The sequence below is a fragment of the Triticum aestivum genome, chromosome 2B, assembly GCF_018294505.1.
Source record: "Triticum aestivum cultivar Chinese Spring chromosome 2B, IWGSC CS RefSeq v2.1, whole genome shotgun sequence".
Lineage (NCBI taxonomy): Eukaryota > Viridiplantae > Streptophyta > Magnoliopsida > Poales > Poaceae > Triticum > Triticum aestivum.
Genome location: NC_057798.1, coordinates 699303929 through 699317005, shown reverse-complemented (window position 1 = coordinate 699317005; position 13077 = coordinate 699303929). Strand labels below are relative to the sequence as shown.

Genomic DNA, 13077 nt, shown 5'->3' with positions numbered 1-13077 from the left:
CCCGCGCTGCTGCTAGCCTTTTCCCTAGTAGTGAACCTCTACCGTGCTCCGATGCATCCTTTTATTTTTGAGAAAATACGTTACATAACACTGTTTTAAATATTGTTTCCTTATTTGACACTGCAAAACTTTTAATTCCCTATCTAACACAATGTCTAAATTTTATGTTTTTATGACACGTCCGCCCATTTTGAGCCATAATGGTGTCAAATGATACCTGAAAAGACCTATTTGCCCCTCGCTGGTATGTGACCAAAATTTTGCGTGGTAGTTTAGCTTTAGCATGTGACTCTATCTAGCTGGTGTTCGGCGCAATTTTGTATCAAACAGAAATTAATTACTGAAATTTTTTCTTGAATGCGGAATATATTGGGACGGAAACATGCCTCAGTACATGAATCCAACTGTTAGCCGAGCCCGGTGTTCGTCAATGTGGCCGACTGCATGAACTCTGGCCCGCCAGCCACCATCATGACCAACCGCGGCGCTCCGCACAAGCTGTCTGAAACTGTTTGTTCCCTGTATGACTGAATACACGTAAAATTGCGGTCATATATCACATGAGGGGCTAATAGTTCTTTTCAGGTGTCAATTAACACCGTTGAGGCTCTAAATGGATGAAAGTTTTATAAAGAAAAAAATTCAGTGTTAAATAAGACAACAAATTTCAAGACAGTATTAAAAAGAAATTCTCTCTTTATTTTTCATCCGGGTTTTTTGTTTGGAAAAGGAGGGACAAAAAACCTGGCTTATTTTTCAGCTTAGGAATTTTCTAGGGCTGTTTAATACTATCCTTGAGCAAGCTCTGGATCTCCGCCGCGAACTTCTCCATTGTTGGAGTTGTGTCGAATATAGTGTACAAGGTAGGTTACAGTTGGACTTGTAGTTGTATCGTGTTTACATAGGATGTGGAGTCGTGTCCTAGTAGGACACTTGTATCCTAGGCCTCTCATATATAGCGGGGGTAGACACATGATGTAACCTATGCCAACATAATAGCACATGCATGCGGGGGGAGCCGGCGGCGTGTGCCGGCGCCCGGGCTGCCGGGGTGCGGTATTGTGACGGTGTCACGGGGAGGAGCGCCCGTAGTCAGGCCCCGGGGATGTAGCCATATCGGTGAACCTCGTTAACAAATCTCGGTGTCGTGCTTCGTGTGATTGCTTGGTCTTCGGATGATCGACGGTACGCCTCAGATTTATTCTAACAAATGGTATTAGACCTAGGTTTGTCGGAGGCGTGTTGTGTTGATCTAGAGGAAAGATTGTTCGAGAGTTGGGCGAGTACATCAACAGCGGTGGAGCGGATCATTGTCACACGGTGTTTCCGTGTTCGATCAGCGCGGCCTTAGTGTTAGCAGCGATTGGAGAAACTCTGGATGCGATCGGAAAATTTTGGAGGTGAAGCAAAGGTGAGCAGTGACACTTCTCGACACGGATCGAACTATGTGGTGCATTAGATTGAGGAAGCAGCGTGACGGACGTGCGGCTTGATCTTTTGCCCCACTTTACTTCTCCATAAGATCATTTGCCCCCCCCCCTGAGAGGCTACCGGATGGGGCCCGGGGCCACTGTCATTGTGACAATCACAAGGCAAATCATCCAACCCCTTGTAAAGTGGGGCAAATCATCCAATCCCCCGCGGCTTGACGGTGTTTGGGCAAAGCAGCAACAGGCGCGTGGCGGCAGCAGAGCGATCCAGCTGCCCGCCTAGCGTGCGGACGCGCTGCAGGCCAAGGCGACCTAGGTAGCAGAAGCGCAGACGGCCGGCCTAGGCAAGGCCCGAGCCAGCAAAAACGTCCAGGGCTACGGCTGGTGAGATAATCGATCAGGAGAGCAAGCTACAAATTTATCTGGTGTAAATAGATTGTGAGATTTGTTTGAAGACCAAAAGAGGACCGAGTCCTCGTGTGACACTGAGATAGGCAGGCTTAATGAATCGGAGAAAGAAATTCATCTAAGGGATATGTATCCATCGGAATTAGCAGGAGGTGTTGACAAGTTAATTGCTAGTATTGGAGTTGGAGCCAAGACAGGGAGCCAAATTTCACGTGAAGACCAACTAGTTGGAATTATTAGTAGCACGCAGAGGTTCTGTCCGTGTGCTTGGGGCATCGCGTGAAAAGCTCGGCTAATTTTTCGCAGGGTCAGCCGTACAAAGAATCATGCCGTCAACGGGTACTAGATTTGAGGTGGAGAAATTCACGGAACTGGAAACCTTGGGTTATGGCAGACAAGGGTGAAAGATTTGTTGGCACAATGAGGATGCTTGAAGGCATTGCGGGAAGTCATGTCAGCTAAGATGGAGTTATCATGTGATGGATGGAAATCGTGGAAGTCGATTTTGGGAGCCTTGAGCGTGTCGTTGCAGCCGGACAAGTTTGGCTGGTTCGGACTGGTCAGTCTGACGGATCGACATGAGTCGGTTGGTACAGAAGACGGTGTGGGATCGGCGACAGCGACATAGGAGCGTGATGTTGATGGTGACCGACTTCTGGGCGTGGAAACATGTGGCACAGGCCCCAAGGGTTTGTGTGGCTTTGACAAGACTATGGCGCGGGGTTGATTCAAGACGGTGCACATGAGAGCTTGGAGTCGACGGGGCGCAGGGTGGCATGTACAACCACCATGGAGTCATGTTGAAGATGGAGCTGGATTGAGGGGCTACGGCGTAAGTCAACAGAGAATCGACGCCTATTCAGCTGGGAAAAGCGAGTGACATGCAGTTCGGACTGGAGCCCAGTGGTCTGATGGAAGCATGAAACTCGTCATCGGTCGGTGATGATCGGTGGTTCTCTGCAGTGGGGGTTGAGTGGTGTGGGTGTGCGGCCCTTGAGACTCGACTGGGACAGCGGAGGCTCGACGCGGTAATAGCGCCGAGGCGTGCGGTATGCACAGGGACATGGTGTTGGGGATATACATGACAGGTAGGCCCACGATGGGTCGAAATATCATGAAGCATGGGGTCCACTCAACATGTGGGTCCAGGTCAATTTCATACAGACACACTATCCACTCGACCATGCAACATACCATCCACTCGGATGACAGTTCACCACTCGACCATACGACTCACTCGGATATACGAAGACCAACAGGCAGCAAAGCAGTCTGCATCTTTCTAATAGTGAGGGCTTAATAATGGGCTGACATTATGGCATTCATACCCCACTTTGTAACATAGGAGGTGAGGGGGTGGCGCACTCTATATAAGCCACCCCCCACCACTAGACTGGGGGGCTTTTTCTTCCACCTCTCTCTCTTTTCACCATTAGTCTCAGGACATAGCTCAGGCATGAGGATCCATTCCTCTATCACACACACACATTGTAATCCCCGGATGCATACTAAGATAAAACAAAGCCTCTCCGGAGCACGAGACGTAGGGTTGTTATCTCCATCGTGAGAGGCCCGAACTCGCTAAAACCACCGTGTCACCCATATGCATCTCGATAGATCATGCTCCTTTACCCTACCCCTTTCTACTGTCAGACTTAGAACCACGACAGTTGGCGCCCACCGTGGGGCATGGCGTCTATCGAGCCATGATGCATATGGTTTCATCTATTTTCGTGTTCATGCAGTTCATACAAAAAATTGAAGCACCGCAAAAGCTGAGGAGAAGATACATCTTCACCCGACAATGCGAGCGTGCATGACCATTCACAAACGTGTCTGATGAGGCGATTTACTTCTACTCTTCAAGGGTCGGTACCGCTGGAGACGCGCCGCCGCCTGGCGGTGTGTGGCTCCTCTTCGCTGAGCACTCCGAGGGTGAGGCGAATCGCCCGCTTGACCGGACCAGCTGGGGCGGCCACCAGCACACCTCCGCTTCCACTTCTCCGTCGAGCTCAGCCCAACCGTCTGCTGGCTGCGGCGTCCGCAAGCGTTCAGCAGTCACTCCGGTGACGTGGGTGCTCGGCTGCTCTCTGACCCCCAGGCCTCGGGCGCGTCCGTCCGCGCCGGATTTACGCGCCGGATCGGCACCTCTGGCGGTGTTTCCGAGCCCCCCTCACTGCAGTTGGCGTTCGGGGGCAGGGAACCGACCCTGTCAGTCCCGCTCGCCTGTATAGGCGCTAGCCGCATGCAAGCGCAACCCACCGGCGCCGGGCCGCCTCCCCATCATACAGAAAAAGGAAACGGAGGAACGTGGGTTGACCATTTCGCTAAGGTAATTGCCTCATTAAAGGGCTCATCAGGTGAGTATTTCCAGCATCAATTACTTATTTACTGCTGCCAAAACTAATGCGCTCATTTGGCTACTTCCACTCTTACCGCGGCAGTTATTAGTGCACGCATGCATGCACTATAACCACCGGACTTTAAGTCCTTCAAAAGGCTCAACTCAGGGGCGTTTTTGATCATCAATAGATATTCGTAGCTATACTTGCTATATTAACTTGCAGGTCGCTCGTCCGGACAGCACAACAATTCACTCGACCGGACAACACATCAATTCACTCGGATGAACATATATCTCACGCGGGCGAGTAACACGATGACATGTTAAATCGTATGAAGTTTGCATCTACACGACTAACATGCAGGCACTTGGTCAGTCATGTGATCCGCCTCGCGCGTCGCCGCTCTGCGGGGCGGGTTTACTTCACTCGGCCACCCCGCGCATCGCTACTCCGCAGGACAGGTCTACTTCACACGGCCTCCCCGCGCGCCGTTACTCCGCGGGACGGGTCTACTTCACACGGCCGCCCCGCGCGCCGTTACTCCGCGGGACGGGTCTATTTCACTCGGTCACCCCGCGCATCGCTACTCCGCGGGACGAGTCTATTTCACTCGACCACCCCGTGCACCACTACTCCGCGGGACGAGTCTACTTCACTCGGTCACCCCGCGCACCGCTACTCCGCGGGACGGGTTTATTTCACTCGGCCACCCCGCGCATCGCTTACTCCGCGGGACGGGTCTATTTCACTCGGCCACCCCGCGCATCGCTACTCCGCGGGACGGGTCTATTTCACTCGACCAACCCGCGCATCACTACTCCGCGGGACGGGTCTACTTCACTCGGCCACCCCGCACATCGCTACTCCGCGGGACGGGTCTATTTCACTCGGCCACCCCGCGCATCGCTACTCCACGGGACGGGTCTACTTCACTCGGCCAGACCGCGCATCGCTACTCCGCGGGACGGGTCTATTTCACTCGGCCACCCCGCACATCGCTACTCCGCGGGACGGGTCTACTTCACTCGGCCACCCCGCGCGTCGCCACTCCACGTTACGGGTCTACTTCACTCGGCCACCCCACGCGTCGCCACTCCGCGGGATGCATCTACTTCACTCGGACGCCCCCGAATTGTCACTCCGCGGCAAGCATCTTCATCACTCGGCCGCCCCGCGCGTCGCCACTTGGTTGGTCACCTCATCACCACTTGGCCGTCCCGTGCGTCGCCAATCGGCTAGTCACCTCATCACCACTCGGTCACCTCGTGACACAGTTTTTACAATCTCATAAATGATTGTTATTCTTTTTTATATGCTCTAAATCCCCCAGTGGGTGACTTAGTTGCGAATCCGTCTCGCCTAAGTTTCAAAAAAATCCTACCGAGTGGAGAGCAACCCTCCCACTCGGGGGCTTAGCTGCAGTTCAGTACTCGCCTAAGTTTCAAAAAATCCTACCGAGTGGAGAGCAACCCTCCCACTCGGGGTTTAGCTGTAGTCCAGTACTCGCCTAAATTTCAAAAAATCCTACCAAGTGGAGAGCAACCCTCCCACTCGGGGGCTTAGCTGCAGTCCAGTACTCGCCTAAGTTTCAAAAAAATCCTACCGAGTGGAGAGCAACCCTCCCACTCGGGGGCTTAGCTGCAGTTCAGTACTCGCCTAAGTTTCAAGAAATCCTACCGAGTGGAGAGCAACCCTCCCACTCAGGGGCTTAGCTGCAGTTCAGTACTCGCCTAAGTTTCAAAAAATCCTACCGAGTGGAGAGCAACCCTCCCACTCGGGGGTTTAGCTGCAATCCAGTACTCGCCTAAGTTTCAAAAAATCCTACCGAGTGGAGAGCAACCCTCCCACTCGGGGGCTTAGCTGCAGTCCAGTACTCGCCTAAGTTTCAAAAAATCCTACCGAGTGGAGAGCAACCCTCCCACTTGGGGGCTTAGCTGCAGTCCAGTACTCGCCTAAGTTTCAAAAAAAATCCTGCCGAGTGGAGAGCAACCCTCCCACTCGGGCGCTTAGCTGCAGTCCAGTACTCGCCTAAGTTTCAAAAAAAATCCTGCCGAGTGGAGAGCAACCCTCCCACTCGGGGGCTTAGATGCAGTCCAGTACTCGCCTAAGTTTAAAAACACGATACAAATTGGTCACCTCATAACCACTCGGCCGCCCCGTGCGTCTTCACTAGGTTGGTCACCTCATAACCACTCGGCCGCCTCGTGCGTCGCCACTCGGTTGGTCACCTCATCACCACTCGGCCGCCCCGTGCGTCTTCACCAGGTTGGTCACCTCATAACCACTCGGCCGCCCCGTGCGTCGCCACCAGGTTGGTCACCTCATAACCACTCGGCCGCCCCGTGCGTCGCCACTAGGTTGGTCACCTCATAACCACTCGGCCGCCCCATGCGTCGCCACTAGGTTGGTCACCTCATAACCACTCGGCCACCTCGTGCATCGCCACTCGGTTGGTCACCTCATCATCACTCGGCCGCCCGTGCGTCTTCACCAGGTTGGTCACCTCATAACCACTCGGCCGCCCCGTGCGTCGCCACCAGGTTGGTCACCTCATAACCACTCGTCCGCCCCGCGCGTCGCCACAGGTTGGTCACCTCATAACCACTCGGCCGTCCCATGTGTCGCCACCAGGTTGGTCACCTCATAACCACTCGGCCGCCCCGTGCGTCGCCACTAGGTTGGTCACCTCATAACCACTCGGCCGCCCCATGCGTCGCCACCAGGTTGGTCGCCTCATAACCACTCGGCCGCCCCGCGCGTCAACCAGGTTGGTCACCTCATGACCACTCGGCCGCCCCGTGCGTCGCCACCAGGTTGGTTACCTCATAACCACTCGGCCGCCCCGTGCGTCGCCACTAGGTTGGTCACCTCATAACCACTCGGCCGCCCCGCGTGTCGCCATCGGTTGGTCACCTCATAACCACTCGGCTACCCCGCGCGTCGTCATCGGTTGGTCACCTCATCACCACTCAGCCGCCCCGTGCGTCGCCACTCGGTTGGTCACCTCATCCCCACTCGAGCGCCTCGTGCGCCTTCAGACAGCTAAGTCAATTTACATTCTGTTATTTTCGTCTTCCCGAGTATTCCATAATTCACACATCACGTTCACTCGGATGCCACACCACCGAGTGTACCTCTACGCTCGACTGCTTATTTTCACATACTTGCTTAGTACTGGTTATGTGACTCCCAAGTCCAACTTCCATTTTTTCGCATATATCATTCACGAACACCATGTGTCGTTCTTCATTTCGAGTTTGCATCGGTCCTCTGGGGCTGCAACTCAGTCAAAACACTACACTTCCGTTTTATTTTAGCCAGTATTCCAACGAGTTCAGTAGGATCTCTCGCTTCGACAAGTGCGAACGAATCCTTCGCTCTTTTAGACTTTTGCTGGTCAACCAGCAAGCCCCTTGCACTCCCAGCGGGTGTCTATAGGTGTTATTCACACAAATCATTTCAGCACACATCAAATTTCCTCAAGAAATTATTGTGTTGACTTGTGCCATTTTTTACACAAGTTACGCGATCACTCGATGGCCCTACGCGCCAACTTCATCGCTGCTCGGACTCGGTCACCATACTGGTCCTAGCGCACCACAACACTGACCTTGTCGCTCTGTTGACTTCAAACACGTCCGGCCAACCCCTCTATGGAATTCTCTTCATCGTATCAATGATATAGACCTCGTCGGGCATGAGACGGATAAGTCCCTTTCATAATTAAACTTCACACTTCACTCTTTTGCGAGTTTGCCTCTTTCGAGCCTCACTCGGAAGCTTCTCCTCATCTTTACCCAAATCCGACTCGATGAATTGCAAATCATCCATTCAAGACTATATTTCTCATATTTCGGCATGTCCATTGTCGAAGCCTGTAGTATGCTCGGGGGCTATGCCGCACTTGGGGGCTGCACCTCATTTGGAATGACACTCGCCTGAGTGGTCGAGTACTTCATCACCAGTCAGATCCTTCACTTCAACAAGTGCATTCGATCCGCCACTTGGACAAGTTTTATAATCACCCAGACGCTCTGCACGCCATCTTCATTCCTACTCAGACTCAGTTGTCACGCCGGTCTTGTTGCGTCGCAACCACACTACACCAAACTCGTCACTACATAAGCTTCGAAAGCACTCGACTAAGTCCTCCGAGGACCATTTTCACCGTCCGGTGACACACGACTTCGCTTTAGCCGCTTCGCGCGCCGCCACTCGGTTGTGCACGTCTTCACCACTCGGCTGCCCCGTGCATCTTCACTTGGCTAGATATGTAGTCCTACATTCAACCACTTCACACATCATCACCATTCGGCCGCCCCACGCGTCGCCACTCGGTTGGGCACGTCTTCACCACTCGACCGCTATGCGCGTCACCACTCGGTTGCGCGCGTCTTCACCACTCGACCGCCCCGTGCATCGTCACTCGGTTGTACACATCATCGCCCCTCTGCCGCCTCGCGCGTCACCATCAGTTGGAAATGTCTTTACCTCTACACCCCCAGCACGGGAACGGCTAAGTTACTCATATGGTCAAACCTCATATCACACTCTGTAGCAAGCTTACCTCCTTCGAGCATCACTCGGGGGCTACACACGGCAGTTGGCCATGTCACCCTCAGGGGTTACGCCCATTTGGTCAACCTGTTGATCACATCAAGAATATTCTTCTGACCATACATGCTCGGTTCGCCGAAGATCTATAAGTGAAGCACGTCCACTTGGATAAATACCCCTTTCATGCAAAAGGGTAAAAATGAAGCGCCATCGCTGAATCATACAGGCGACCTTACTCGTCGAACATCGTTCGTACAACCACCTCGTTACGCATCCATCCGATTGATTCAATTCCAGAAAAAGATATTTGCCGTGCCAACTGCATGGAGGTTTACCGAGAGACTTAAACCCTCTGCCAGACTCATCTAGTCCGACAGAGGCTCGGGGACTACACCCAGTGGGTGCACTCAGCGTGCCCCCACTGGAAGAGAACTCAGAAAGAAACATTTTGCTCGACGCAAATCCATCTCCAGTATTACTTGACCTTCGAGTCAGAGAAGAACAAGTTCGACCAGTACCAGCTAAGAAGAGTTTTAGTTCTCTCATACCCCCGCCGACTGCCCGCAGTCGACGGCGGTCTCGGGGACTACACCCAGTGGGTGCACTCAGCGTGCCCCCACTGGAGTAAACTCCACTCGGTACGGCCTGACCAGTCCGAGTGATGAACAACAACAAAAAGACAGGCTCTAAGACTCCCGCCGACTGCCCGCAGTGGACGGCAGTCTCGGGGACTACACCTAGTGGGTGCACTCAGCGTGCCCCCACTGGAATGGTATCCACTCGGAACGGTCCGCCCAACCCGAGTGATGGCCAAACAACAAAAAAGACACGTCCAGACATGAAGAAATTCTGAGTAATCAGTTACTCGATGCAGGCCCAGCTCCAAATCTCTCCAAAAAAAATTCTATAAGGCGAGTTTAACGCTTCTCCGTGGACCTGTTTTGAGCCTTCTTCTAGGACTCAAAGTGTGAAACTCACAAGTGTGGATCTAAAACCGACTCGTATTGACGTTCCTCCGGGATAAGAATGGCATCTCTCTAAGAGAGCAGTCCATGTGTCAATCTGGTTGCACAGATTTAATGACACAACCATACTCAGATCACGAGTTAAACCTCTCCCGAGAGATGAACGAAGGTCACCAAGTTGCTCCTCACAGACACTTACCTCGATCAGTCGGGAAGCGTGGTGCCGGAATCCATTGAGATTTTGTTCAAACCTTGGTTGTCTGAAAGCGCGACGACCTGTACCAAGTATTTCTGTAATCACTCGGACCAAACTGTGTCTTACACCAACTCGTTCTGCAAAATCGCAATCGATTTGGGGGCTAATGTTGGGGATATACATGACAGGTAGGCCCACGAAGGGTCGAAATATCATGAAGCATGGGGTCCACACAACATGTGGGTCCAGGTCAATTTCATACAGACACACTATCCACTCGACCAAGCAACATACCATCCACTCGGATGACAGTTCACCACTCGACCATACGACTCACTTGGATATACGAAGACCAGCAGGCAGCAAAGCAGTCTGCATCTTTCTAATAGTGAGGGCTTAATAATGGGCTGGCATTATGGCATTCATACCCCACTTTGTAACATAGGAGGTGAGGGGGTGGCGCACTCTATATAAGCCATCCCCCACCACTAGATTGGGGGGCTTTTTCTTCCACCTCTCTCTCTTTTCACCATTAGTCCCAGGACTTAGCTCAGGCATGAGGATCCATTCCTCTCTCTCACACACACATTGTAATCCCCGGATGCATACTAAGATAAAATGAAGCCTCTCCAGAGCACGAGACGTAGGGTTGTTATCTCCATCGTGAGAGGCCCGAACTCGCTAAAACCATCGTGTCACCCATATGCATCTCGATAGATCATGCTCCTTTACCCTACCCCTTTCTACTGTCAGACTTAGAACCATGACACATGGAGACGGGCCAGGGCTCTGGTGGTCATACATGTGGTGAGACAACTGCAAATTTGACTCGGGGTGACTACAAGCAATGGTGAAATTCCTTCAAGTTTCAGACAGGCGGTCAAGAAAGGAGCGGTGTTGTTGAGTTCACGTAACTCTTATGTGTGACACCCAATATGTGAGTTGTTCCCTTTCACGCAGGTCAGTGATCGGTGTGTGATGACGTTGGACTGATACTCTGGAAGTTGGGAGCGCAAACTAGAGTAACAAGGAACTTAATTTTGCTCGAGTGTTGACTGTGGTCAAGAAAAGAAGGGATTACAAGTTGCAGGTGGAGTCACATGGAGTCTTTGGAGTAGCAGCGGTACTCATGGGATAAGCTCAAGTCCAATGTACATGAAAGTTTGATGCATGGACAAATCCAGGATGGTGGAGTATATTCGCCAAGGTGGAGTTTGTTGGAGTTGTGTCGAATATAGTGTACAAGGTAGGTTACAGTTGGACTTGTAGTTGTATCGTGTTTACATAGGATGTGGAGCCGTGTCCTAGTAGGTCACTTGTATCCTAGGCCTCTCATATATAGCGGGGGTAGACACACGATGTAACCTATGCCAACATAATAGCACAGACACGCGGGGGGAGCCGGCGGCGTGTGCCGGCGCCCGGGCTGCCGGGGTGCGGTATTGTGACGGTGTCACGGGGAGGAGCGCCCGTAGTCAGGCCCCGGGGATGTAGCCATATCGGTGAACCTCGTTAACAAATCTCGGTGTCGTGCTTCATGTGATTGCTTGGTCCTCGGATGATCGACGGTATGCCTCAGATTTATTCTAACATCCATGGCCATGGTTGGCAGTGCGACCGGCACCGCCACCGCGTCTGTTCCGTCGCTGGTCTTGACAGCCACAAAGGCACTCCCGAACTTGACGCCAGAGGGCCCGCCGTACACCGGCTCGCCCCACCCGAAGTCCACGCGCTGGAACCCAACGTGCCGGAGGTCAGACAGAAGGAACATGTTTGCCCTGGCCAAAGGCGGTCGGCCACGGAGCACCAGAAGGTCCGCAGTGGAGCGCATATACTCGGGGGTCACCGACGCCTTGGCCTCCCGCACCTGCTCCACCACGTCCGCCAACGAGCAGCTGAGCAGCGTGCTGGCGGCCATCACCACGGTGACGTACGCGCAAGCGAAGCCGTAGTAGCCGGCGGGGAGGCTCAGGGCGCTGCTGTGCCTCCTCGCGCTGACGACGGTCACCAGCCGCGCCTCCTCGTCAGACCAGAGCGTCCTCAACGACGCCGTGCGGGCGCGCCACAGCACCGCCGCGAGCACCTCGAAGCTCGTTGCCCTGTCCCGGAGGTGAGGCGGCAGGCCTTCCTTGATCGCGGCGATGTCTGAAAGGCCGAACACGAAGGCGCGCCTTACAACGTCGTCCTCTGTTGGTGTCTGCGCCCGAGGCACTGGATCGTACTCGCTGTGCGGGAATGCAGGCGTTGGGGGGCTTCGCGCGTCAAGAACCTCGCGAGACCAGGCAGGTGCGACGGTCGGACTGGAGCGAGCTCGGCGACGGCGTTCAGGAACTCGAGCGAGCTCGGCGACGGCGTTCAGGAACTGGATGAACCCCGCGGCGTCGCACATGGTGTGGTTGAAGCTATGCCACACGGCGAAGCCGCCGCACAGGAGCCGCGTCACCTGACCATCGGCAAGGAAGTTGTTAGCCTCAAATTGTGCGTGGATAATGTGTGTGCTCACGTGCAAATATGAAATGCTCACCTGAATGATCACCAAGGGGCAGTTGAGCACAGCGCTGGAGCCGTCCACCTCGAAGCAGAGCTCCTCAATCCACGGGAATGGCGGCATCAGCCCGGGCACGTCGGCCTCGAGATCCGCCATTCGCACGTCGGCGTCTGCCTCGATGAACGTCACCCCTTCGCCGGTGCAGTCAACGGCAAGTTTCCGGTTCTCCACCTCCAGGAGCCGTCCGGCGAGCGGGTAGTAGTGTACCAGCGCCTCGGACAAGGCTCGACGGATGATGTCCCCGGGGTCGCCGCGCGCGAGCCCTCCGCCGCGGTAGAAGAAGATGCCGCGGATGTGCGACCGCAGCTCGTCTTGGTTGTCGACGTCGGAGAGGCGCTTCTTCTCGCACGGTGTCGTCGGCGAGGCTGGGCCGACGAGCACGGGCTCTCTCCGGAGCACGGTGAGGCTGAGCGTCGACATGACGGCCTGTTCTAATTTTGTTCGGTTGTTTCTGCATGCAAAAGGTATCAAGTGTTCTTTTTCTCAAAAAAAAGGAAACGTTTGGAGATGGTGCGCCGGCCGAATCTTCGGCCGGTCGCGTCCCACGCGCGAACGCTGCAACCAATTCAGACGAGACACGTAGGCTGCATGGAGCCACCACATCCCTCGTCCTGTTTTCTTCTTCACT

At 53.9% G+C, this 13077-nt stretch overlaps 1 protein-coding gene across 1 annotated transcript; it reads right to left on the bottom strand.

Moving 5' to 3' along the window:
* Positions 1-407: 407 nt before the first annotated feature.
* Positions 408-12869, bottom strand: LOC123039413 (benzyl alcohol O-benzoyltransferase). Its single transcript, XM_044462600.1, has 3 exons — positions 12426-12869; positions 11493-12344; positions 408-527 (listed from the first exon to the last, which is right to left on the bottom strand). The coding sequence occupies exons 1-3, from the start codon at positions 12867-12869 to the stop codon at positions 408-410; spliced, it is 1416 nt and encodes a 471-aa protein (XP_044318535.1).
* Between the last annotated feature and the right edge of the window lie 208 nt (positions 12870-13077).